The 25,792-nt window shown below is 42.1% G+C and overlaps 1 protein-coding gene across 4 annotated transcripts; it reads right to left on the reverse strand.

The window, feature by feature from the left end:
* Positions 1 to 1,333: 1,333 nt before the first annotated feature.
* Positions 1,334 to 25,319, reverse strand: LOC149303475 (uncharacterized). 4 transcript variants are annotated; one of them, XM_089480503.1, is made up of 10 exons: positions 25,245 to 25,319; positions 22,920 to 23,261; positions 21,606 to 21,836; positions 18,832 to 18,921; positions 17,743 to 18,087; positions 14,776 to 15,009; positions 11,515 to 11,607; positions 9,118 to 9,708; positions 6,209 to 6,291; positions 1,334 to 4,971 (listed from the first exon to the last, which is right to left on the reverse strand). In XM_089480503.1, exons 2-10 carry the CDS (start codon positions 23,254 to 23,256, stop codon positions 3,586 to 3,588), a joined length of 3,390 nt encoding a protein of 1,129 aa, XP_089336629.1. In that variant the 5' UTR covers positions 23,257 to 23,261; positions 25,245 to 25,319; the 3' UTR covers positions 1,334 to 3,585. The 4 variants fall into 4 exon arrangements, with proteins under 4 accessions (XP_089336629.1, XP_089336630.1, XP_089336632.1 ...); XM_089480504.1 differs by lacking the exon at positions 14,776 to 15,009; XM_089480506.1 differs by lacking the exons at positions 14,776 to 15,009; positions 17,743 to 18,087.
* Positions 25,320 to 25,792: the final 473 nt, after the last annotated feature.

Raw genomic sequence — 25,792 nt, forward strand, 5'->3', positions numbered from 1 at the left:
TATGTGGGGGATACAGAAGGATCCCACTGTACTTTTGGCACTGATGGAAATCTATCAGCAAATTTTGGAGGGGGAAGTCCCCTTCCTGTGAACCTTCAATATATATTGTGTCGGTTTGAAAAACCCATCAGGTCAAAGTATGGGGTGATGTTGATACATTGGGGAGAGAAAGACAAACAGTGCCCTGTTATGGGTACACAGGAATGCCAGGGTAGGGTTGTAAACATCTCTGTGATCCAATGGCAGGTTTCTTCCATCAGTGCAAGGACCAACTGGAAGCTGACCATGGAGTGACACACGGAAATCACTCCCACACTTCCAACATATATACAAAAAAAAACCCAAGCTTCATTTATATACCGCTTCATACCGCCTAAGCAGTGTCTAAGCGGTTTACAACTGTAAGCTAATTTGCCCCCAACAATCTGGGTATTCATTTTAGTGACTTGGGAAGGATGCAAGCCTGAGTCTAGCTTGAGCCCTTTTGCTGGTCTTGAACTTGCAACCTTATGGTTTTGAGTAAATGGCTGCAGTACAGGCATTTAACCACTGCGCCACCAGGGCTCCTATATCTTCAGTCACTTATGTCTCGTGGATATGTTTCCCCATTAAATATCCATCCCTACACATAAACTTCATCTAACTCTTGGATGCTTCACATATTCACAGCAGCTATTAACCACACAACCTCTTGCTGCAGTTCACAAAAGAACAGTAAGATTTTCCTATGGGATATCATGAGAATTATTTCGTTAAAGTACAACTGAATACAAATGGACTCTTTAGGGCAGGACAACCCATTTTTTTATTCTTTTAAAAACCTTTTACTTTTTCACAGTTCCATCATAAATGAACACAACTTTTCCAGGACCCACTTCAATGCTTTTGAAAAATGAATTTAAGGCTGCCTGCATGTCCAGCAAAAAGGGAAATAAAAAATAGAAAAGAATGTGTAATATCCAACTACAGGTGCAGAAAACACTTCCATAACAGGAATGTAAGTTTTCAATTTTTCTCTTCTACAAGAGAAAAAAAATAGTCCAAAAATAGTCAATTGGCACAAGATGTTTCATACTTCAAGACTTTGGAATGAATATTTTGCAAAGAGGGTTTCTTTTTAACACACACACACACAATGCAGATCCCCTATTCACCCAGTGTTTATGTTGCTAAGTGTAAGGACTGAACAGGGTGTCAGATGCTACACCATTCACATGAACTTCCTCTGCTTTCTAAATTAATATAGGCTGTTGAGAAAGACCCATAGGCATGACCTTTAACCAGGCTGTATACATACTGTGATCCTGTCCAAGTAAAGAATTCAACACTTAGCCACTTGAAAAAAATTAATTTTTAATTTTTCTGTTTTAAAAAGTTTCTAGCCCACAGTACAGTAAAGGTTATCTTAGAGCCATACAGACTACTTCCCAACACATACTAGGCAGGAAAGAAAGGAGTGAGATAGGAAAGGCCTTTGGTTCTTATTAAAAGAATGAGTAAAAGAGGGAGAGAAAATTATGCAAAATCAGTTATTACGTTCAGGGTTGGGGGAAAAACAATTTTTAAGCTGTTTTTTGCATTAATGTGCCCCAGAAGACCCTGTGAGAGGTTCACTTTAGGGTTGTTGTAAGTCAGAAATGACTTGGAGGCACACAACAATATAAGTCTAAATCAGAAAATTAAATAGCAAAATTTTGGCAGGTTATAGACCACCCATTTGGGGCGGACTGCACCCGCCCCTTTCCCCGGTGTATCAGGGCCTCAGTGGCCAGAACGGCAGCCGCTGAGGCCCCAATCCACCGCTTTTCAGGCTGCAGGGAAGCGGCAAAACGGCGCTTCCCCACAGCCTGAAAAGGGGTGTCCCTGGGGCTTCAAGCCCCAAGGATACCCCGCGGCGGCGGGGAGGAGGAGAAAAGGGCCGCTTGGCCCTTTTCTCCTTTGGTCCGCTGGGCGCACCCATGTGAAGGCTGCGCCCAGCAGACCAAACCAGGAAGGAGCTCCGAAACGGAGCTCCTTCCTGTTCCGCGCTAAGGGCACACTAAGCGCCATGGCGCGGAGCGAGGACGTCACGTCCGCGCCGCCCCGTATAGAGGCGGCGTGGTCGTGACGTCCTCATGGCGGTGGCCATGTGGAACGGCTGCCGCCATTTTGTGCGTGCGGAGCACGCACTAGGGTTAGGGGGGTGCGGAAGCACCGCCCCTTTCTAACCCTAGTGCGCGCTCCGCACACACAAAATGGCCCATGTGTACCGGGCCGTAGTTCAGACATTATGGCCACTAGCTTAAATAATAATTGTTTGTTTAAAAGGCTCTTTTAAAGCAAATTGTTTTGGATGAACTTATTATGTTAATTGAAGGATTTGTTTCTGACTGGTGTCTCATGCACTATAAAATAAAGTGATTAAAAAGAAACACTGGTTACTGATTTAGGAATAAACAACTGCCAATAAACTGCTAATGTGAAAATGTTTAAATTAAAAGTCATTGTTTTTCCAGTAAGAGTTGGAAAATAGTAATATTTTTCCAGATTTTTTTAAAAAAATGAATAATTAATTTAAAATCTAATCAATTTTTTAGAAATGCGAGGCTTTTTAAAATCATTTGGTTTAAACCAAGCAAACCTGTTAATGTACAATTTAGTATATTTGCATAATGCATACAGGTCACAAACCTGTTTTTATTGTCACTTGTTGTTTAAAAAATCTTACTTTACTTATTACTTATTTCCCTGCTTCACCTTCAAGGCACCTGGGACAATGGATATCTCCTCTGATAATATTATGGCTACAGTTCCTACAACCACCACCATCTTGCACCAATCCATTGACTAAATTAGGCTGACAGGAACTCGCTGACCCAAGGTCTCAGTGAATTTCATGGTTAACAGGAGATTTAAACATGAGTCTCCCTCTTCTTGATCTAACACTCTACAAACATTACACCACGCTGGATCAGCACAGTATAAATACCACTGACCAGTTTACAGAATGTTGCTGCTAAACAGAGGCTCCTTTTAAGCCCGTCTGCCTCTATGAACAGCTTTGGCTTTACAGCCCATCCTTTCTCACAGAATTTTGCACTCCCATCTTATGCCTTGGTTTCAGATGTCTTCTGTGCCGGAAGGGTGAGGGAATGCAAAACACAATGTGCTGGGTACATTTATAGCCTGCCTTTCCTCCAATGCTACTCAATATTGTGTGGATGACTTTCCTCCTGCACACATTATCCTTACAATTCTGAGAGGTAGATCAGGTTGAGAACAAATGGTTCAAGGTCACTTTTGGTGCCTTTCAAGTCAAAGACTAAAATCTACCATCCTCCCCCAATTCCAGTTCAAAACTCTAACCACCATGCCATAGGAGGTCTGGTGGGCTTTCAGACACTAACAATGCAGTTCCTAGTGAATGGACTGCAATATCCAAAAACAGAGAAGCCACATACAACACATGGCATGTACCAGAACTGGCTACAGACAATCTTAGGAATTCTGAATGTTCCCATTCAACACATCCAAATTGCTCCCTGCATCCTCCCAGAAACTTCCATATAGAAAAGCCTTCATAGACCATCTCCTTAATGTTTGCTCTTAGAGGATAACACACTTATCAGAGCTTTTGGGAGGAGGGGGAGAATTCTGGGGAGGATAATAATAAGATGACTGTTTTTCTGGCAAAAAGACACGAGGATGGCCAGCATCTTTGGAAACAGAAACCATAGGGTTAGCTTGGGCAGGAGCCTCATAATCTGAATGGACACTTAAAGGTGTACTGGAGAGTTGGTAGGATGGTTTTATGGTGGAGTTTTGAGAATAAGGTGATGTGTCTGCTGTTTTTCTGCTGGAGGTGATTACAGAGGTGCTTGAGCCAGTACACTGTTGCTGATGGATGGACACCTGGGGGTTTACAGATTGAGTAGCAGAATTACTGTTGGTGCCAGAATGATGCAAGTTGCCATATGGGCTTGCAGCAGAGTCTAGAACGGAAGGTGGTGAGCATGGTCTTCTGCCTGAGGTGGTTATGGTAGCCCTTACACTAGTAGATTGTTGCTGGTTCACGAAAGCTGGAGGTTCAGAAGGCAGAACATTTGAACTACTTTTGCTACTAGAGGAACTATCCAAGGACTGAAAGGATGCACTAGTGGACCAACGGGCATGTGAACTGAATGACATTGGGCTTGCAGAGGTTATCGGAAAATTCCCATGACTGTATTGTTTCAGATAAGCAGATGCTGGAGGCTCAGATGATCTGTTCAGTGTTGTGATTGTGAAGCTCTTCTCTTCTACCACAACTGAACGGTACTGCTGAGTATGGTTATAACATTCTGTTTGATGGACAGTCTGGGACATGTTTCTAGAAGGTGAAGATACAGGAATCCTCCCTGAAGTGATGGTAAGAGCAGGGCACTGGGCATGCTGCGGGACTTCGTAAGATTTCTGCACTGTAGAATAGGGACCCACTTGTCGGAAGGCATGACTGTAACTCTGTTGTGCTGTGCTGTAGATGCGAGGCATTGTCTGAGCACACCTAACTGGTTGAGCTGAAGAGATCTGCAGTGCAGTGTTTTGCAGCTGGATCCCAGAGGGATTTCTAGGAACTGGGAGGAATGATACAGGATAGACACAGGGTAACCCTGGCAATTGGCAAAGAAATGGCTGTGCCCCTATTCCAAAACTGATAGAGGCAGGCTGCGAAGTGGAAGGTACTGAAGCATTATTGCCAGAAATCCAGGGATTAGTCAGATGCATGGGCTGGGAACTAGGATTGTTTGGTTTCAAATTTTTACATCTGGCTGTGACTTGAGAATATGTAGGTGAAATTACAGGGCATGCAGGAGTGAAGGAAACCTCCACCGACTTGGGGCTCATCTTCACATACTCTTGCACAGGAACTCCTGGTTTCGGTGCTTTGTGAAGCTGAGGCTCAGGGAACAGGCAACACTCTTTGCTGTCCTTTCCTCCAAGTTCTTCAGAATTCTGGATGAGAGACAGAGAGAGGGAGGGAGACTGAAGTATAAGCAGTATAGCAACTCTGGGAAGTATACACTTAAGGCAAGTTTTGGAAGCTGTCACAGGACAAGCTTTATGTAAAGAACTACCAGGAACAGCAGATGCTTTTTCTACTTTAGATAAATCAGGTGACCTGAAAGATTCCCCAGGTTAGCTCTGGCCCTATCATGCACTGCCTCCAGGGGTCTGGCATGTCCATTGAGTCTGAGGAAGAGTCTGAACCCAGGGGACATGTCAAGACTGTAGCCACTCCAGCAGCCTTTGGAGGTAAGCCTCCTGCCACTATCAGGACCATGTTCCCAAGAGCAAAGTTTCCCTCCACCTGAGCCAGACTTACCAGCGCCTGCTCCCTCAGACAGGCACTAGGAAAAAAAAGAGACGATGGCATTCTCTGCAGTTGAGTAGGAAGCAGGCTGCAAACAGGGAGTACCTGCGAGACCAAGACGGGCTATAAATATCCTAGCACCTCCCTCGGTCCAGTATGATCATCAAACATCCATTGTCCTTGGGAGACACCTTGCTGTTGCCATGTACCTTGACTGATTACCTGTTGCCTGGAACTCTGCTTGGACCTGGGCTACTCTTTTGGATTTTTCCTTTGAAACTACTGTCCTGGACTGACTCAAGCCTCATGACAAACCTGGACTGGATAATACAACCAGTGCTTTTGCTACAAACGACTTGGTGAAACAAGCTCCCTTCCTCTCTGATGATTACTGCACTACACACTTGTAGTGCTGCTATTCCACTTTTACTGCTCTGTCTGCCTCGTGTAGCATTCCAGGGTTTGTAGTTGAGTGATGCCTAAGAGTTTTCTGGCTGGGAATTCTAAATGCCTTTTCCTAAACTACAAATCCCAGAATGCCACAGGGGGCAAACAGAGAAGTAACAGTGGAATAATAGCACTACAGTTGTATAGTGTGGCAATCTCTCCCCCTGCTCTCTCTCTCTCTCTCTCTTAGTGCTTGAAATGGTGAGACTCTGAAATGAGAATTTTACTAGTCTTCCAAGTGCAAAACAGGAGAAGCCTCTCATGCTCTTTGCCAAGGATATGCATTAGGTTCTTGGTGGTCGAACCTTGGGGAGAATGTACTCATCCTTGTTACTTGGCTCCCTGAGATGGGCTGAAGCCAGGAGGCAAAAAGGGTGGGACTGAGGTGCCACTGAGACCTTAGGGAGAAGAGAAGGCTTAAGAATCACTTACCAACTGAGCCACTGACACTTTTCTGGGTGGTGAGCAACCAGGAACCACTGGCACTTTTTTCTCTGTGGAAAAGAAAGGCTGATCTGCAAAGACATAAAATGAGGCTGAGGATCAGAAGATAGAATAGTGGAATTCCTTTTGATACTAAAGGAAGCACAACAATGAAAGACAATACAACTGGGCAATACTTCTTATTAGGAGTTAGAAAACATTTGCAGAGGTGGTGCCAACACAAAGGTGGCAACTGCACTATCATACTTGGGTCAATCTAACCTTGGCACCACTAACTGCACATTTTTTTAAAAAAAACTTAAGGACCACTTTGTTAATGTGTTTCCCCTTGAAAGAGATGGAATACAGCTGCGACAAAAAAAAAAACTGAAAGCAAAGAAACACTACAGATGAGCAAGAAGTCCTTTCGTGAAGCCTCATATACAAAGATGAGAAACTTTTTCTCCTCCCAAAAAACCAGCACTGGGCTCACAAAGAAATCAGGTGAGCAGACATCCCTCCAGTGGCCACAAACAGGAACTGCAACACTACTACTCAACCTGCAGCTCTATTAAACAGAGCTTGAGAAGGTCACTGGTGGGGAGGACACTAAATCCAACCTAGTTTTGCAAGGAGGCTTGGGTCCCATGACAGGAGAAAGGTGGATATAAATTAACTAAATAAATAAGTAAGCTATTTCACAGTACAGCCACTGAAATGCATGTAACTCATTAGTTACCATTTACCTAAGTGCCCTGAATGTTAATAAGTGTATTTAGTTTGAATCACCACTGGATTAAGCCTTTGGACTACAACTCCTAGAATGTGGGAACTCTAATCTATAAAGAAGGAGGAGGAGAAGGAGGAGGAGGACCTGCTGCTGCTGTTTCCCAAATTCTGGTTGCAATTAATAACTAAGCAGAAGCCAGGTAACCTTCGTATTTTGTCTTCTACACTTATAGCATACTATTCAGAGACATAGCTGTTAGTCTGGAATATCCGTATTGCAAAGGGATGCAATATGCAAAGGTATCTTGTAGCATTTCTGAAATTTACTGTGCAGAAGTTGTAGCTTAAGCTTTTCATAGACTCACATCTGAGGAAGCAGACTAATTCTACAAAAGCCTATGCTACAACTTATTCCGCAAAGCTAGTCTCAAAGATGCTACAAGATCCCTTTGCATATAGCATAGTATTTCTTGCCTCAGAATAAAGGCCTAATAATTGCTGCTTAAATATATTTTTGTCTTGCTTTGTTTACAGTTCTTCAGCTTTTCTGCTGCCTGTGACAAAATCTGATTGCTCACATTTCTTTAAGGAACTGTTTTTAATATGGAATCCAATAGAATCACCACACTGAAGTCTATCACAAGAGCCATTAAGGTAACACAAGAACCATATTGATTCTGTTGACCAACATCATGGTCCTATCATGGTCAGACCTAGAATATCAGTGTTACAGATGCCTTCCCCCTGCCCCTACCCCCAAATTTGAGCAACGGGAGAATGTTGCTTTTGTACATAATTTTAAAAATAATTTTGTACAAGAAACAAACTTTCTGTACTTTGAACCATCAGAAAGCAAAGATATCACTTTGACCCACATGGACAATTTGCATTTTGGAGTATTTTGGATTTTGGAATCCTGGAAAAGGGAGACTCTATCTGTATGTTCTTTCACATGTTAATATTACCCTCCCAATAGGTAATAGTTCCCTATAGTTCAACCTTTAGGATACACACACACACCACACACTTGTTGTGTCACACAAGTTACTCTTGGACTCTTCTACCTTTTTCTCTGTGTCATTTTGTCTACCAAATACTGCATCATCAGATAGCAGGATGTACTGGCCTAAGCACAATATATGCACTGACAGAGACTGTATCCACCAAGATAATTATACCATTTTCATGAGGGATGATAACTACTTCTTGTCTGTGTATCTTCCTTGGTTGCCCCCATACCACCTAGGGCAGGTGGAGGCTGCACCTCTATCTTTTAGCCACTGACTGGCTGTAGAAATGTCATAAGCACATTCCATCTCTCCTTATATATCTGGGGAACACAGAGCAGGCTTTATTTCCAGTGTCATGTTGTTTTTTCTCCTGGTGGAACTGGAACATGACCAGGCACACAGCTTATCAGTGGTAATAGGATGAGGCTGTGACCATAAATACCCATATAGTTGTTATGCAGCTAAGACAATGAGTGTTACATTAAGTATGGGGCAAAACAGACTGGCAATAAGAGCCGGCTTGGGGGTGGCAGGGGGTATGATGACTGCATGCTGCACGCCCCAACTCCACCCCTAAGCCAACCTCATGCCTCCCACTCACCCAGATGGTGGGCAGTGTGGGAATGCTCCTGTGGCACAGCAACCAAATGCTTCACACTGCAGAAGCAGAGAAGAGCTGCAGTGGCATGAAAGAGGTGCCTTTTCCCCAACACAAAAAGGAGCGGCTTTCTGCGGGTCCATTTTGCACCAGGAAAAAGCCAGATCAGGGCCACGGCGTGTGGTTGCTGTGGCCCCGATCTGGTGCACAAAGAAGTGGGATGACTCCACCCCTTTAGGGCTGTCTGTTTTCGGCCTATGCCTCTCCTTCAAATTTCCCCACACTGTGTACAGCAGTGTATCCAGGTGTTATGCCAGCATCTGTCACCTACAGAAATCTATCGAAATCCATCTGCACAACACCTGAAACTCTCAATGGCATCATTTGTCAATTTGTAATTTAGGGAGAATTTGGTTAAAAGAATAATTTAGGTGAGGAGGGGGAAAGTTAAGTGACTGATAAACATATCTTTGCCTTGGATTTTTGTTATATGGAATGCACTGGTTCTTTTGAAAAACAAATATAGTGTGGGAGAAAATTAGAAGTATAATAAACAGAGCAAATCACTATGCCATACCTACCAGATTTTACAGATGGCATTTCACAAGACACAGGGAGTAGCTGTGTTTGGACTCCATAGTTTTTCACATTAACAACATCCGGCATTTGCAGCAGAAGATGTTTGGCAGAGGTAGCATTGCCTAGTGGCAAGTACTGCTGATAAGTGGTACTGTAGGCAACACGGAATTGGAATAGTGACATGCCCTCAGGATGCATGGCCAGGATGTGGGCCACTTGCTGCTTCAGGCCATTGTGGTCCTTTGAGGGTTCGCTGTTAGTCGCGTTGGATTTGCTGGGCAGCTGCCTAGCCAAGTGACAAGGCACCTCTTTAGCCGGTGATGGTCCATCAAACTGGTTTGCACTTGGATTTTGGGACAGACCATTGGAGAAAGAGTGGCTGGGATTGCTGGCCTTGACTGATGAAGCAGTGTGGTCCTCCTGAAAGGATGGAAGTTTAGGAACTACAGGAAGTGAAATACGTATGCTGGAGTGAGTCCCATTCGTGACTGTTGTTGACATGGAAGAAGCTGGAAAAGACGGGCTGTTGGACTGAGATTTACTTGTAGAAAAATGATGGGGTGTGACTGAAGGCTTAGAGACATTGCCCAAGTCTAGAAAAAGAGAGCATGCCATTAGTGCAAAAAGTCACCCTATAGATATCCATCAGTATCTTTAGCAGGAGTTGTAACACAGCGAGATGAAGCAGGGAGCAGAGACATTCAACCAGAGCTGGTGAATGTCTGCATGCCCCCCTCCCCACACTTTTCTACTCCTTCTTTTCCCTTTTTTGTGATAACTTTTTTTAAAATATGTTTTACTGAGTTTAAAAGCACATATATAACATCACTTAACATAAATTGACATTTAAACAATACATTAATAACAACAACCATGAAATACAAATATAACTACAAAGAGTAGTAAAATTAACTTCCTGCTAACACAGTTAAACCTCTTTATCATCCCATTCCTTAATTACTGTTATGTCTTATATTTTCCCCTGTTCTTAATATCACTTGTTTATTGGTTTCATAAGGCACTGTAAGCACCATTTTGACTGAAGAGGAGATAAAAAACACTTAATAATTAAACAACTCCCAAAATCCACCTGAAAAATTCTGGGAGTTGTCAACCAAAATAAGGAACATTTTGAAGCGTTGCCCATATTTTTAATCAGTGATCCCCAAACTGTGTCCTTTAAGAGATTTTGGACTTCAGCTCTCAGAAGCCTCAGCCACGTTGGCCAATAGTCTGGGATTCTGGGAGCTGAAGTCCAAAATCTCTTAAAGTGCACAGTTTGGGAACCACTGTTTTAAATGAAAAGTTGGCCACAGAATTTAAGAATAGAAATTTCTACCCATCAAAGGGGACGACAGCAAAGAACATGGAACAGAGCCAGGGTAGAGAGAAGGTGAGAAGTGCTGATAGCATAATGGTATATTCCCTCTTCTCCAAGAACTGGAATGCCAACATCAAGGGGTGACTGTAGGCCCTGAAGCAATAGGAAAAACCTGTAGTTACAGAGACACTTCTCAACCCACTGAACATTCTTTTGGAGTTGGCACAGCTCTTGACTTCCTTGCTGGGGAAAAAAAGGAGGCAGCTCAGTGGAAGAGCACCTGCTTGACACACATAAGGTGTCATATTCAATGCTCCAAGGAGGATGACGAAAAGCTCTCTGAAAACCAGGAGACCTGCTACTAGAGAGTGTAGACACTACTGAGCTAGTCTGACAAAGTGAGCTGGACAGCTTCCTATACAATCTTTTATGGGATGCACTCAAGCAAAGAAATATTCATAATCCATTTTTATATTTTGTCCAATACTTTGTCTCTCATTTCCTACAAGAAGTTGCATGTTCTGAGACCAGCTAAAATTCTACAGAAGGCAATTTGACCTTAAAACAATCCATAAAAAGCAAAAAAAAGTTACTTTATTTGTTTTGGCCAAGTAAGTAGGCAGAATACACATGAGTTATCTACTCCTCTTTTTAATGAGTTACCACCTACTTCAACATCCTGATTCATGCCCTGAGGAATGCCACCAAATTGTAACATAAGGGCTCTCTAGGCAGGTTTAAGAAAGAATCCTGCCTGAAACTGTGAAGAGCAATGTCCAATCAGAGCTGACAACTGAAGCTGGCAAACAAGGCTGAGAAAGTGGTGGTAGAGAAAGACCTCTCCGCACAGTGCCATCCTGGCGTAAAACATAAAGAAATGGCATTTGCACAATTTTTTGAAGATCTCCATGAGTCAACGGTAAGCACAAGAGTCCCTTGCTAGCAAGGTGGGCTACCATGTGACTCACCAGATATTTTTGCAAACCATCTAAAAATGGCTTCAATTGTCTTATCTGTACAAGCTAACATTCTCCTTTGCTGCCACCTCTACATGGAAAATAACAAGTAACACACTTACCTGAGGCAGAATTTACCGGCTCCAGCATTTTTGTTGGTTGTGAGGATGGCATAGGGGTACCCAACAAAGAGGGAACACAGGCAGCAGAATGATCTAACAAGGAGAGAAGAATAGAAAAAAACCTCATTAGCTGGAACTGACACTTGAGTGATTCAATCACATAAAATAGTAGTAACAAGAGTGTTAAGCACACCAGACAGAAACTAATGAAGGTGGATAGGACAAAGAGGAAAAAAGAATCAGTCAAAATAGCTGAGGTAGGTCATGTGCAGGAGTGGGAAGCACAAGGTTTTTCAAATGTTGGTTGTCTCCAACTCTCAGCAGTCCTAGCCAGCACAGCCAATGATGGAAGATTATGGAAGTTGTAATTCAATAACACTGGCGGGGGGAGGCAGAGAAAGGGTTGAGGAGTGAACACAAATGAAAAAGTGAGAATATGGATGTGGTAGGAGAAATAAGGTAAGACCAAGAGAGTGTGCAGGGAAGCTACCTTTTAAAAAAAAATTATTGATTGTGAAACTAGAATAATCATTTCAAGTTAGGCTCACTCATGGATAACCTCATCCAGACAGAACTTGCCCACTGCAGAGGCCCAGAAGCCCTCTCCAAAAGATTTGCCCAGTGTAGATCAGTTAATAACAAAGTTGCTTATTGTCAAACTTTAAGAATACATCACTTAAATCCATCAGTAAGGCCAAAATACATTAAATATATCAGTACACTTGATTGTTATTGTAAGGTTTATTTTTTATTTGTGACCTGCTATATTTTATTATTTAATGTTAATATGTATTAATGTGTATTATGTTAAATTATTTTTATAGAATGTACGCCATAGGCAGGCTTATTTTATTTTATTTTATTTTTATATGTACAGCACTGTGTAAATTTACAGCGCTCTATAAATAAAGCTTAATAATAATATAATACAGCCAAAAGACTGCTAAAAGTAAATGTAAAAATAAAAGACACCTGTGAATAGAGATTAGCAAAAATGAAGTGGAAATGGCTTCCAAGATAGGACTGAGGGTGCATCTACAGTGTTGAAATAATGCAGTTTGACACCACTTTGTGCTGTAGCTCCATCCATGGGATCCTGGGATTTGTAGTTTTACAAGGTCTTTAATTTTCTCTGCCAAAGAGTGCTGGTGCCTCACAAAACTACAAATTCCAGGATTCTGTAGGATGGAGCCATGAGAGTTAAAGTGATGCCAAAGTGCATTATTTCCAGAGTGTAGATGCACCCTGAGACAGGTATTCTAATGTTGCTCTAGGACTGCAGGGCTGAATAGAGATATGCCCTTGCCAGTGCCGTTAGCTAGAACCATGGAATCATAGAATAATAGAGTTGGAAGAGACCGCAAGGGCCATCAAGTCCAACCTCCCTGCCATGCAGGAAATCCAAATCAAAGCATCCCTGACAGATGGCCATCCAGCCTCTGTTTAAAGACCTCTATGGAAGGAGACTCCACTGCACTCCAAGGGAGTTTGTTCTACTGTTGGACAGCCCTTACTGTCAGGAAGTTCTTCCTAATGTTGAGGTGGAATCTCTTTTCCTGTAGCTTGCATCCATTGTTCCGAGTCCTAGTCTCTGGAACAGCAGAAAACAAGCTTGCTCCCTCCTCAATATGACATCCCTTCAAATATTTAAACAGGGCTATCATATCACCTCTTAACCTTCTCTTCTCCAGGCTAAACATCCTCAGTTCTCCAAGTCATTCCTCATAGGGCATGATTTCCAGACCCTTCATCATTTTAATCGCTCTCCTTTGGACATGCTCCAGTTTCTCCATATACTTTTTAAATTGTGGTGCCCAGAACTGGACACAATATTCCAGGTGGGGCCTGACCAGAGCAGAACAGAGTGGCACTATTACTTCCCTAGATCTAGACACTATACTTCTATTGATGCAGCCTAAAATTGCATTGGCCTTTGTTGACTCATGTTCAACTTATGGTCTACTTGGACTCCTAGATCCCTTTCACATATAGTCTTGTTCAGCCAGGTATCGCCCATCCTATATCTGTGCATTTCATTTTTCCACCCTAAGTGCAGTACCTTACATTTCTCCATGTTGAAATTCATTTTGTCAGCTTTGGCTCAGCTTTCTAATCTATTAAGGTAATTTTGAATTTTGATCCTGTCCTCTGGGGTATTAGCTATTCCTCCTAGTTTGGTGTCAGCTAGTGATCAAGGACTACTGAGAGGCTGCTCCCCCATAGCCTGTGAAGAAACTCATGGCAAAGATACCAGCCTAGATGTATGCATCAGCAAAAGGAGCAAGTAAAAGGAGCTTCCTTCCCTCTCGCTGCTAAAATGATCATATACAACAATTTCCTAACTTACAAGAAATGTTTGAAATCGTTTTCTTTCTCTTCCTGTTTCCTTCTGTATTATTTATTTTAGACTGCAAGCCTGAAGACAGGAAATGTCTGACATGAAGGAGGATAGACTGAAAATATTTTAAACAACAACAAGGGCAAAGCACAGGTTCACCAGTACACAAGCAAATGGCTACAACAAACCAGTCATAATTTGCTCCATTTCTTAAAACACTTATTTATAAATTGTAGAGTTGTTGTAAAATCAAGACATAGTAGCTGTATTTGCATGGAATAAACCAGAATTCCAGAGAATCCTGGTTTATTGTGAGATGTATGTGCATGCACATAATCCATTAGTTCCTGCTTTGCTTTCCCACACTACTGTAATGTCTTTTTTAAAACAGATATTTTTTCTTTAGTGTGTTGTCAAGTTTTCTTGCATGTTGCTCCAAAATATGCCATGCTTCATAACAAAGAACAAACTCAAACCCAGTTTTGCAGTTCCAGACTTTTAAAAGAGCAACAAACCATGATCTCCAGTTCAGGTTTAAAAATCCTGATTCATCCAATGACTGCTCTAGAACTAAAACTGAATGAACAGACTGTACACAAGCACGTAGCTCATTCAAAATAAACCATAATTTGCAGAATACCAGTTTTGTCTTCCTTTCTGCCACTTCCACACTTGTGTCTTACACAGACAAGAGTTACAGTAGTATCAAGTTAATGGAGCAAAATATATATTTTTTCAACCCAAGGCCCCATGCTATAATGATACCTTCACTTCTAACAAAATAGCTGAGAGACATTGGGTCATGTGTCTTGACTAGCTTCCCCTCTAGAAGGCATTTTAGACCTGAAACCCAAATACATTCTTTTTATAGCCTGCCTCAGCCTCAACAGAATGGAACCGACAGTTGGCCCTCTCAACGTTACCTGGTCCAAATTTAACAACACACTTGACTCTTTCCTTTCGGTACTTGATGGTTAAATTAGGCATTCGAAGCTCCAAAAATTCTAGTGAGTCTTTGTAGCCATGGGCGATGCTGAATTTCTCAAGATCAACTCCATGTGTGGCCATCAGGTACTCTTGTATTTTCTTAATTCTTATACCTGTCTTGTGTCTGGTAAGGAGCTTATTGACTAAAGATAAAACTTCTGTCCATGCTTCTGGAACAGGAGAAAAACATATAGAAGTACATTTCAGAAAGGTAATCAAGGGCCCATTCCAGACGGGCATAAAGTACGTATCCAGTAGGTACTAGGGTTAGGAAGGGGCGTCACTTCCTGACGCCCCTAACCCTAGTATGTACTGAATATGTACAAAATGGCGGCGCCCGTTCCACACGGGCGCCGCCATTTTGACGTAGCAGACGCATAGCGTCCACTCGTCGCACAGCGGAAGTGACGTTGCGAGTGCGCCAATGGGCACTTGCGGCGCCACTTCCAGGGCGCAGAAAGAAGCGCCATTTTCGGGCTTCTTTTTGCTCCAGCAAGGGAGCCGCGCGGTACGGAAGCTGCAGCTCCCTTGCGGAGCAACTGGCGGCACTGGCAGACCGTCGCTTTAAGGCGGTCTGTAACGCGCCAAGGATAGTCTTGTACATCAAACAATCCAGATATGACCATAATAGCCTAGTACACAGATAACAAAAAGCTAAGAATCACATCTTTAAAATCCTTGACATGAATGATACAGTACATACAGTTATTCATTACAAACAAACAAAACAAGCTTCATTTATATACCGCTTCATACCGCCTAAGCAGTGTCTAAGCGGTTTACAACTGTAAGCTAATTTGCCCCCAACAGTCTGGGTACTTATTTTAGCGACCTCGGAAGGATGCAAGCCTGAGTCAAGCTTGAGCCCTTTTGCTGGTCTTGAACTCGCAACCCTATGGTTTTGAGTGAGTGGCTGCAGTACAGGCATTTAACCACTGCGCCACCAGAGGATAGCTTTGTTTAACTGTGATGTTCAATGGTTTTATTTAAATGCTTATGGTATATATATATCAGATTTCTAAGGTAAAAAGCTGTGATGGTTCATAGCTCCATTTAAAAGTTTAAGCACTTATAGTAAGTTATATAAAGCATATGGTCTGGTGAAGGGAGAATGTGCAGTTAGAATGTTGCAGCATGAATAGTATTTGATCGAGTGATGAAAAGAGACAACTTGAAGTTGAGTTTTCGGCAGCTGGTGTTTGACAGTTGAAGAACTGTTGTTGTGTGGTGTGATCTATAGTATAGGCTCAGCAATGGTTTATTGTTCTAAGATTGAGATGGTGAAGGCAGAGTTATAGTAGGTGAGCAGCACTGATAGGAATGCATCAGTATAATAAACAATAGAGAGCTAGCATTATGTAGTGATCTGAGTGTTGGACTAGGACTCTGGGAGACCAGGGTTCAAATCCCAGCTCAGGCATGGAAATCCAATGGATGGATCATTGATTTCAGGTGCATCCTTTTTAGTCTGAGCCCAGACTGATGTTGTCCGGTTTGTATACTGGTTCTGCTAGCATGGTTTTAATATTGTTGGAGGGAGTTTACCCTATTGCTATTTTTATATGATGTTTTAACTACAGTGCTTGTAAACCTCTATAACAATTCTTTCAAGTGGGACAGACATTATGAATTCACTTATATCCTTACATATTTCATTCATTTATATTCATATTCATATTCATATTCATATTCATATATATATATATATATACATATACATATACATATACATATACATATACATATACATATATATATATATATATATATATATAATTCATAAATACTTCATTTCTCCATGGCTTACATAAAACCAAAGTAGGTCCTTGAGCAGATTACACACATTCAATAAAAAGAAGGCAGTCCCTGTCCACAGGTTCCAATCCAAAAGGGTGGAAAGAAGAAAGCAACTGGCCTTTTTATAAGGATGTTGGAAATGCACTGGTCCCCATTATTTATCTGTGATAATGCTGCCTAAAAACATATATGTAAACAAATGATGATCCACCTGATCAGCCTATCCTAATTTTCCCCTACTCATCTTGCTTTCTACTTTCTCCCACTGTTCTCTCTGCAAACACTGCCTCACCTCATACCACGAGCTAGTTGTGCCCACCAACACAGCAAACCTGAGTTCCTCTTGGAAATAAAAAATTAGCAGCCAGGAGTTACTTGCTCAGATTTTCTACCCCTTAACTGCTTCAAGGCTCAAAACTCTTGGTCCTCAGACATCTGACTGTAGACCAAAAGTGGGCAAATTGCGGCTCAGAGGACATGCAATTCCTCAGGACCATTTTTGCAGCCCTCAAGGTCCCTCAAGAATAAAAAAAAATGTAAATAATCCCCCCCATGTCCTCTAGGGCAATGGTTTCAGCTGTTTTGGACTTCAGCTCCCAGAAGCCCCAGCCAGCTTGGCCAACACTTAGGAATTCTGGGAGCTGAAGTGAAAAACTTCTGGAAGACCAGCTTTAGGGAATCGCCACCCTAGGGGATATGGGGGGCATTTTTGCCACATTCCTCTCCCCCTTTTCCTGAACTATTTTAGGCTTATTTATAACCAGATGTAAAACAGAAATTATTTCCTTTCACTTCCTGTTTTGGAAAAAACAAAGCCCTTCCTGGACCTAAAAACTTTGCAAAAATGCCCCCCACAACCTCTAGAGGGCTATGGGGGACATTGGGGGACTGGGGCTTTTATTTTTTCCAGCGGGGGATATACTGGTCTGACAAGTAGCAGACCTTTGGAATTAGCACAGTTTCTGACAATCATATATATGTATATTCACTATCATATGAGCATGACAACCATATGCTTCAGCAGTGAAGCTTCCATAACATCTGGAATTCTCAGTTAAAAAATGAACACGTTACTAACCCACAATATGAGTACATAGACATCTTACCTGGCTTTGTTTTTGTTGACTCCTGGGAGAGAATATTTGAACAACTGGAAGTAAGTGGCTTATCCAAAGAGGAACTGGTACCTAGTGACAAGTTCTGAAGTCCAAGGCTACCTGAAAGAAGCTGCACCACAGAACTGCCAGGACATTTGTTGTTTGTGAATGACAAACAAAGCCCTGGCACATGCAGCAGGCATGACATGGCATCTTCATAGCCTTTTCTTTGGCAAAAAGTATCCAAGTTAAACCCATGCCTCCTCTGCAAGTTCTCCTTCAGTGTTTCTAGATTCATACCAAGGGGGTGGTCTCTAAGAACATCTATGATTGGTACCAAGGCAGCAGCCAGATCTGCAGGGAAGGATATGACATTTCAAGTTCTGTGAGATGCTTACTATAAAAAGGCTGCATCTTAAAGAAAGGCATCAACCACTTTCTCTGCAAGGGCATGAATGAAGTGGGGCAAGAAAATGAGATACTATTTAAAAAAAAAAACTAAGGCAGAACTAAAAGATTTTGGAAAGTACTGAATGAAATGGAAAAATATTTCATTGGTCAGTGGGTCTTACACTGACAGTGTTTATTTGTCCAACTAGCCCATAACCACCTATTTCAATTGACAGTGGCTCTCCAGGGTCTCAAACAAGACAGACTTTGATCTTTCCAGCTGGAGATGCCACAAACTAAACCTGGAACTTTCTGCATGATGACCTTAGAACAGAAGGAGCCTTTAAACTAGCAGCATTGTGGCAAAAATCCATTTACAGCTTTTAGTGTTCATGATACTTCACATTTAGCATTTTAAAGGCTTTAAGGAGCTTTAAGTACATTGTTTCAAGAATCACAAAACCACTTTGTTGTTACTGTTATGTACCTTCAATTCAACTCCAAGGTGTGGAGACTCCCTTCCTAGAGCAATTTATCTAAAGAAGGTTTGTACTAAACAGATAGACAAGTGGGTATCAATCTAGACACAACAAGTGATTAGCAGGGATGGGAGTGAGGATTACAGTGCACATCATCATCATCATCATCATATTTGAGCTGAATACAATATGCTAATGTATTTCAGCAAAATCTCTCAGGCAACCTTACCTGATGTCTTTGTTATTAGCTTCTCAGACAAAGTATCTGTGTTGCCAGCAGTGAAACCAGTGTCAAGAGAGGGAGTAGGGCTTGAGGTACCTACCAAAAACAGAACAGGAATTAAAACAAGACAAAAATAGTCCACAGCAAATCACTCTTGTCGTGAACCTTCAAATATACTTAAAGTTGCCTGACAGTCCTAAAGATGGTAAAAGACAAAGACAAAAATACAAAGAGGAAGTCATATTAGTAAGTTCACACTCCATCAAGGGAGAGATGTTGCTGCAAAAAGGACCCAATGTCTGAGAAAAGAGCACATCCATAGCTCATCTACCATTATAACAGCACTGAATGCCACTGTACTTTTTTCTTGTTAGAACCACATCAATAGAGATAATGTCTTCTCCAATGAACAGGGATTCCTGTCCCTATCAGATGAATCTAGTTGTATCCACATCAACCATCTTGATTGAGGTCTTGTACAGACTGGCCTGAAAGGCCGGCTGGGGGGTGGAGTTGGGGCATATTGTCTCCATGGATGCTCAAGTCCCAATAAATATAATGGCATAGCAAAATGGTGTCCCTTATATAAAATGAAAAATTAAAGTTTGCTATTTGGAAATTAGAATTTTTTTGAATATTTTCAATCCTTACAGTTTATAAACCGCTTAGGGATTGCTTAAGTGCACTGATAAGTGGTACAGAAATCTACTTGCTATTGCTATTGCTATCCTGGATGCTTGAATCTGTGGATAAAAAAATCCATGGATAAGGAGGGCCGACTGTAATATCTGTACACAGTCAGCCCTTGGTATCTTGCGGGAGATCCATTCCAGACCCCCATCCCTCCCATGGACACCAAAATCCGTGGATGCTTCATTTCCATTGTCCCCAATGGTGGCACGAGCATGCAGCAGCACGTGTGCACGGCCATACCGCCATTAGGGACAACAGGACTCATTGTACCTAATGGCAGTGCAGCCACGCACATGCGCCACCACTGGGGACAACGGGGGCTGTCCCTAATGACGGCATGGCCACATGCATGCACTGCCATTGGGGACAATATGGGCTTGCTGTCCGCAGATGGTTGAATCCACAGATGGCAAGTCCACGGATATCGAGGGCTGACTGTACTAAGTGATATATTAAATTTCTTTAGTGACTTACATCATAAAAATTATAAAACAGTTGAAAAACAATTAAAATAATAAATATTTCAAAATAACACAGAAAGCAAAGCAGTTAGCAGCTAGGTCTGCATAAACACATATATTTTCAACAGGTATTTCAAACAAGATAGTCTCTGCCTCTCAGACTGTTCTTCAATAGAGAGTGTTTTAAGGAGGTCTATCCTCTCAAGACTATACTGTACAATGTTCTAATTGTGTAGCAATCAAAAAGATATTCACAGAATAACATAGAGATCTACAGGACATTTTTCAGAGCAAGACTAGGCATCCTAGTCCTAAGGATCAAACCATGTTCAAGGTGTATGTCAACAACAAAATGTTTAACATGGCTTGCTAAGCTTAGAATTGGATTATAAAGAAGATCCAGCTTGTGTACCACCTCTGAGATGATGCTAAAGATAGGAAATACCATCAATAAACCCAGCCATGTGGGAATGTTGAATATTACGTCGCCTGACAAAATCCCATCTCACTGCAGGCAAAATCTCACTTTGCTTAGCCTTGCAAACTTTACAGCGCTCTATAAATTAATGTTAAAAATAATAATTGTTTGTTTGCTATCCAAGAAGCTCTTCTACACAGCTTTGTCCATACTCATAATGCAACTTGGGCAATGTATAACCACAAAAGGAGTGTGGGATACAGAAACATTATGACAATCTTAAAAGCAATCTTTCAAGATTGATAGCCTTGATGGAATTGAGGCTTAGCTCTAAAACTGGTTACTCCTGCTTACTTATGTAATAGTCACCAGACACACAAGATCAGCTCTTATATCAGCCTTACATGATCTTTACATCACAATCTTATCTCCTTATTCCATTTTCTGTGTCCATCCAAATCTTTGAATGCAATCTCTTTCAAGTGATTTAAGGCATTTAAAGATTTCTGAAGAGCAGAACTGAGGAATCTTTAACCTTCAAGATGTTTGGACTAAAACTCCCCCAGTTCTTTAGCATCAGCCATGCTTGTTGGATTTTCTGGTACCTGAAGCCCAAAAGATGTAAAGGGCCTAAAATTCCTCCTAGAAAGGTGACACAATTGGGTATTCTAAAGCTATTTCATCCACTTCACTATTTCAGGCTCAAAATTGCCAATTTATTAAAAAGAAAAGCCCACAGAAATGAATGGATGGTATCATTTCAGAGGTAGGATATTGAGTGAACAGAACTGACTATTTTTACACCCTCACACTAAGTGAATATTTGTTTGGATCCAGCAACTCTTTCTTCATTCTTGTGAGGTTCCAAGTCACAAGAACATTTGCATTTTTTAAACCTCATTGCTATTAAAAAACTATAACCAACTCCTTCCCTTCACAAGTTGTTGTTGTTATGAACCTGCATGTTGATTCTGAGTTGTGGTGTTTCTACCATATGGTTTTCTTGGCAAGACTTAGCCCAGGGAGGTTCGCCATTGCCTTCCTCTGAGGCTGTGAGTGTGTCACTTGCCCAAGATTTTTCACAAGGTTTCCATGGCTGAGTAGGGATTCAAACCCTAGCGTTCTGGAGTCCTAGTCCATCACTTAAACCACTGCACTACACCAACTCCTTCATTCCACATAATCCAATGTAATTTTCTACCCTGTACCTTTACAAAGTTGTACAACACATTTGCTAGCGTTCTCTTGGTATCTGATTTCCAGCTCCGGCATCTGGTGTTCCAAGAATTCCAAGATGTCTCTGTAGCCATGAGCAATGCTGAACTTTTCCATGTTAACTCCATGCTTGGAGAGCATGAATTTCTGGACTCTCTTAATCCTCAGGCCACAGCTGTATTCTCTTAGGAGGCTGACGAGCAAATCCAAGACTTCTGCCAGAGCTACCAAACAGTACAAGTCACAGATCAAAATGCCTTCAAACATGATATTCCACAGAGCAATCTGGATCTCAAATCAATATTCCAATGTTATCAACATTCATAATATGGACATTGGTGGCTCAAACTGCTAAACCAAGATTACAATTTAGATACCGCTCACCAGTATCAAAACAAAATGTACAGTCCTCTTCAAGTGTGAGCATTTTATCATTCAGGGGAAATCTTTGATCAGCCAGATATTTTGGACTACAACTCTCACAATCTCTGACTACTGGCCAAACTAGCCAGAGCTTTTGGGAGCAGAAACCTAGCAAGATTTGGAGGGTGAAAGTTTCTACATCCATGTATTATATTAACTAGGAGAGAGAGAATGGGAGAAAAGAAACCCACAATAGCTACCAAATGTTGTTGGATTATTTATTTCCATGAGCCCTAACAACCCTCTCATAACAAGGGACCATGGTAGTAGTATTTCATTAACATGTGGATGCTTGCAAGACAGTATAGTACTATCCTGCAAGCATCATTCCAGGTATCCTGTTTGAATAAGGCAGGAATGGACAACTGTGACCCTCCAATTCTTCCCATTACATCCCTCAGCTCAGACTGAAAAATATTCTAGTAACAAATAAAAGCCCTTTGTTTTTTGTCCCTGTTTCACTTGGGTTGCATTCACACTGCAAAAATAATCCGGTTTGACACCACTTAAACCGCCATGGCTCAATGCTGTGGAATTCTAGGAATTTTAGTTTTGTGAGACATTTAGCCTTCTCTGCCAGAGCTCCAGTGCCACAAGAAACCACAGTTCCCAGAATTCCACAGCACTGAGCCATGGCAGTTAAAGTGGTGTCAAACCAGATTATTTCTGCAGTGTGGATGCAACGTTGATCAGTTTGGGATGCCAAGTCATGGGACAGAATTTAGTTAAGCCCAATCATGGCCCACTGTGCAACATCTGGCATGGAAGACAGTTTCAGACCACCATGTACCATGTTGACTTTACTTATAAATTGATTATAAAAGCCAATTCTTGTAATGTACAGCCAAATTAGGTTGCCAGAATCCAAATTTGGCAACATATACCTTTATCTTCGTCTTTATCTATCAGGCTCTCAGTGCGCCGGTCTGAGCTTTCCAAGTCATCTTCTTTATCTCCTTGGAGCCAGTGGTGAAGACGAAAGCCATTGGCTATCTTCATGACTGGTGTAAATGAATCGCCTTCCACAACCACAACATTCTTCATGTCTGCCACCAACTCCCAGAGTGAATGATACCCATGAACAGAGATATGAGGGTAGTAGCCATGGAATTGATAGAAGGCCCCAAAAAACTCCCCAAAGCTGATCCCCTGGGGGTACTTTAGAAGCAGGTGCACTATGTGGCGTTTCAAGGTACCGGGGTCTCCCTCCTCCAAGGCCATCAGCCCTGAAACAAGATTAAAACATCAAAAACATGAGCACGTGATTATTGATAGATAGGAAACTTGTTGTCAATTTAGAGAGTGGGGTATGAATAACTACCATGTACAGGTTGAGTGTCCCTTACGTGGAATTCCAACATACAAAATACAAATTCCCAAACCCACTGCTCTCAGCCCCAGAGGAAGGCAATGGCAAACCTCCTCTGAACAAATCTTGCCAAGAAAACCCCATTGTAGGGTTGTCGAAAGTCGGAAACAACTTGAAAGCACACACAACAACAAATGCAAAGGGATCTTAGGTCCAAAACACACTGTGGAAACAACCCAGTTTGAGACCACTTTAACTGCCCTGGTTCAATCCTAGGGAATCCTGGGAACTTTAGTTTTGTGAGACATTTAACTTTCTCTCTCAGAGAGCTCTGGTGCTACAAGAAACTACAATTCCCAGCACTGAGCCAGGGCAGTTAAATCAGTCTTAAACTGGGTTATTTCCGCAGTGTGTTCTGCACCTTACCGAAAGAAAGAAGCTGGGAGCATGAGCTTTTGTAGACTTGAGCCTTCTTCCTGAATAGGAAAGGCACTCTGCACATTCACAGGAGCACTCTTTTCTCTAGTCTGCACACAAAAGGAAATCTTGGCAGCGAAAACAACTGCTGAGGGTGACACAGAGAAACAGCCCAACCCTTAAAAGAGTTGTTGGCTTCAGATAAGTCACACGCTTCCTAAGGAGTGTATCTGTCAGCTCTTACCTGAGAGTAAAGTCCCACTGGATTCAAGGGAGGGTTACTTCTGGGAGTTGGCTCTGTAGTAATATTATCTGAGAGAGAGCCAGCATGGTAATGGTTTGAGCGTTGGACTATGACTCTGGAGACTAGGTTTCGATTCCCAGCTCGGCCATGAAACCCAGTTTGGTTGAGTCACACTCTCTCAGCCTCAAGGAGAAGGCCATGGCCAAGGTGACCAGAGGGTCCTAATTGTAAAGGAGGACGTGACACTGCTAAATGTAGGCCTTTTGAGAAAAATGGAGGACATTATAAAAGAAAAGCTAAAAAACCACAAATATAAATATAAACCCATGCTTTTTAGTCAGGCTCAAAATGGAGGGCATTTTGGAATCTCTCCTGACCAGCTCTCTTAACCACAAAGGAGGACAAGGGACTGGGAAATGGAGGACGTCTAAGGAAAATGGAGGACGTGACCAAAAGATAAGCTCCAAACACACTCTATCATTGTTGAATTCATGCTTCTCAGCCCTGCTCAAAATGGAGGACATTTTTGAAGCTCCTCCTGGAGAGAAGCTTGGAATGGAGGACGTGTCCTGGAAAAGGAGGACGTCTGGTCACCCTGGCCAGGGCAAACCTCCTCTGAACCGCTTTGAGTCCCAATTTTGGAGGGCAAGCAGGGCAACAACAACAACAACAACAACAACACAGGAAAAAGAAGAAGGAGAAGATAATATAATAATAATATTAATAATGCAATAATGCAATAAGAAGAAGGAGAAGGAGAAGATAATCCAATAATAATAATAATACAGGAAGAAAATAATAATAATAATAATAATAATACAGGAAGAAGGAGGAATAGTCCAATAATGATAATAATAATAATATAATAACTGTAGTAGTAATAATAGTTATAACCAAATCTTGCCAGGAAAACCCCACCAGAGGTTCGCTTTAGAGTCGCCATAAGCTGGAGACAACTTCAAGACACACAAAACAACAACAACTACTACTACTACTACTACTACTACAACAAGAAGCCAGAGGATCTCACTGTATCTGGCAAATGACTCCCATGAGGTTCTGTTGCTGTTTGTCTCTGCTCTGGGCCCCCAACAGACTCCAGCTCCCAGAATCCCATAGCCTTGAGCCAGGCAAGAGTTAAAGCGGTGCCAAACCGGGTCATTTCTCCAGTGTGGACGCAGCCCTACAAGTCCCGGGCCATGTTTTTTGCAGAGGACACGAGGAGGGCTGGAACTCTACCTTATGCTCCGATGAAGGCAACTCGAACCCGGGTTCGGGTGAAACAGTCCTCCTGGAGGAGGAGGAGGAGGAGGAGGAGGAAGGGGTCAAGGAGCCGATCCGAATCGGTTTCGGATTCATCAGCATGTGACCCCAATGGCAGCGCCGTGTGACTTCTGTGGCGCCTCCTCTTTCAGGAAATGAAGCAGAGGAGGAGGAGGAGGAGGAAGGGGTTCTCCAGGGCTTGCTCTGTTGTTGTTGTTGTTGTTGTTGTGTGCCTCAGAGTCATTTTTTGACTTATTTTGGCCAGCCTAAGGTGAACCTATCACAGGGGTTTCTTGGCCAGTTGTTTGTTTGTTTGTTTACAGTTGTAAACCGCTTAGACACTGCTTAGGCGGCAGGAAGCGGTATATAAATGAAGCTTGTTTGTTTGTTTGTTTGTGTGTTTTTGCCCTGAGGCTGAGAGAGTGTGACTCCTTGCCCAAGGTCAACCCAGTGGGTTTTTTTAACTGTTCCAGGCGGGACTTGAACTCTAGTCTCCAGAACCATATTATTCAATATGTGTATTT

This window comes from Sceloporus occidentalis, unplaced genomic scaffold, assembly GCF_023333645.1.
Source record: "Sceloporus occidentalis isolate IW3139 unplaced genomic scaffold, rSceOcc1.0.p SCAF_14, whole genome shotgun sequence".
NCBI classification, from domain to species: domain Eukaryota; kingdom Metazoa; phylum Chordata; class Lepidosauria; order Squamata; family Phrynosomatidae; genus Sceloporus; species Sceloporus occidentalis.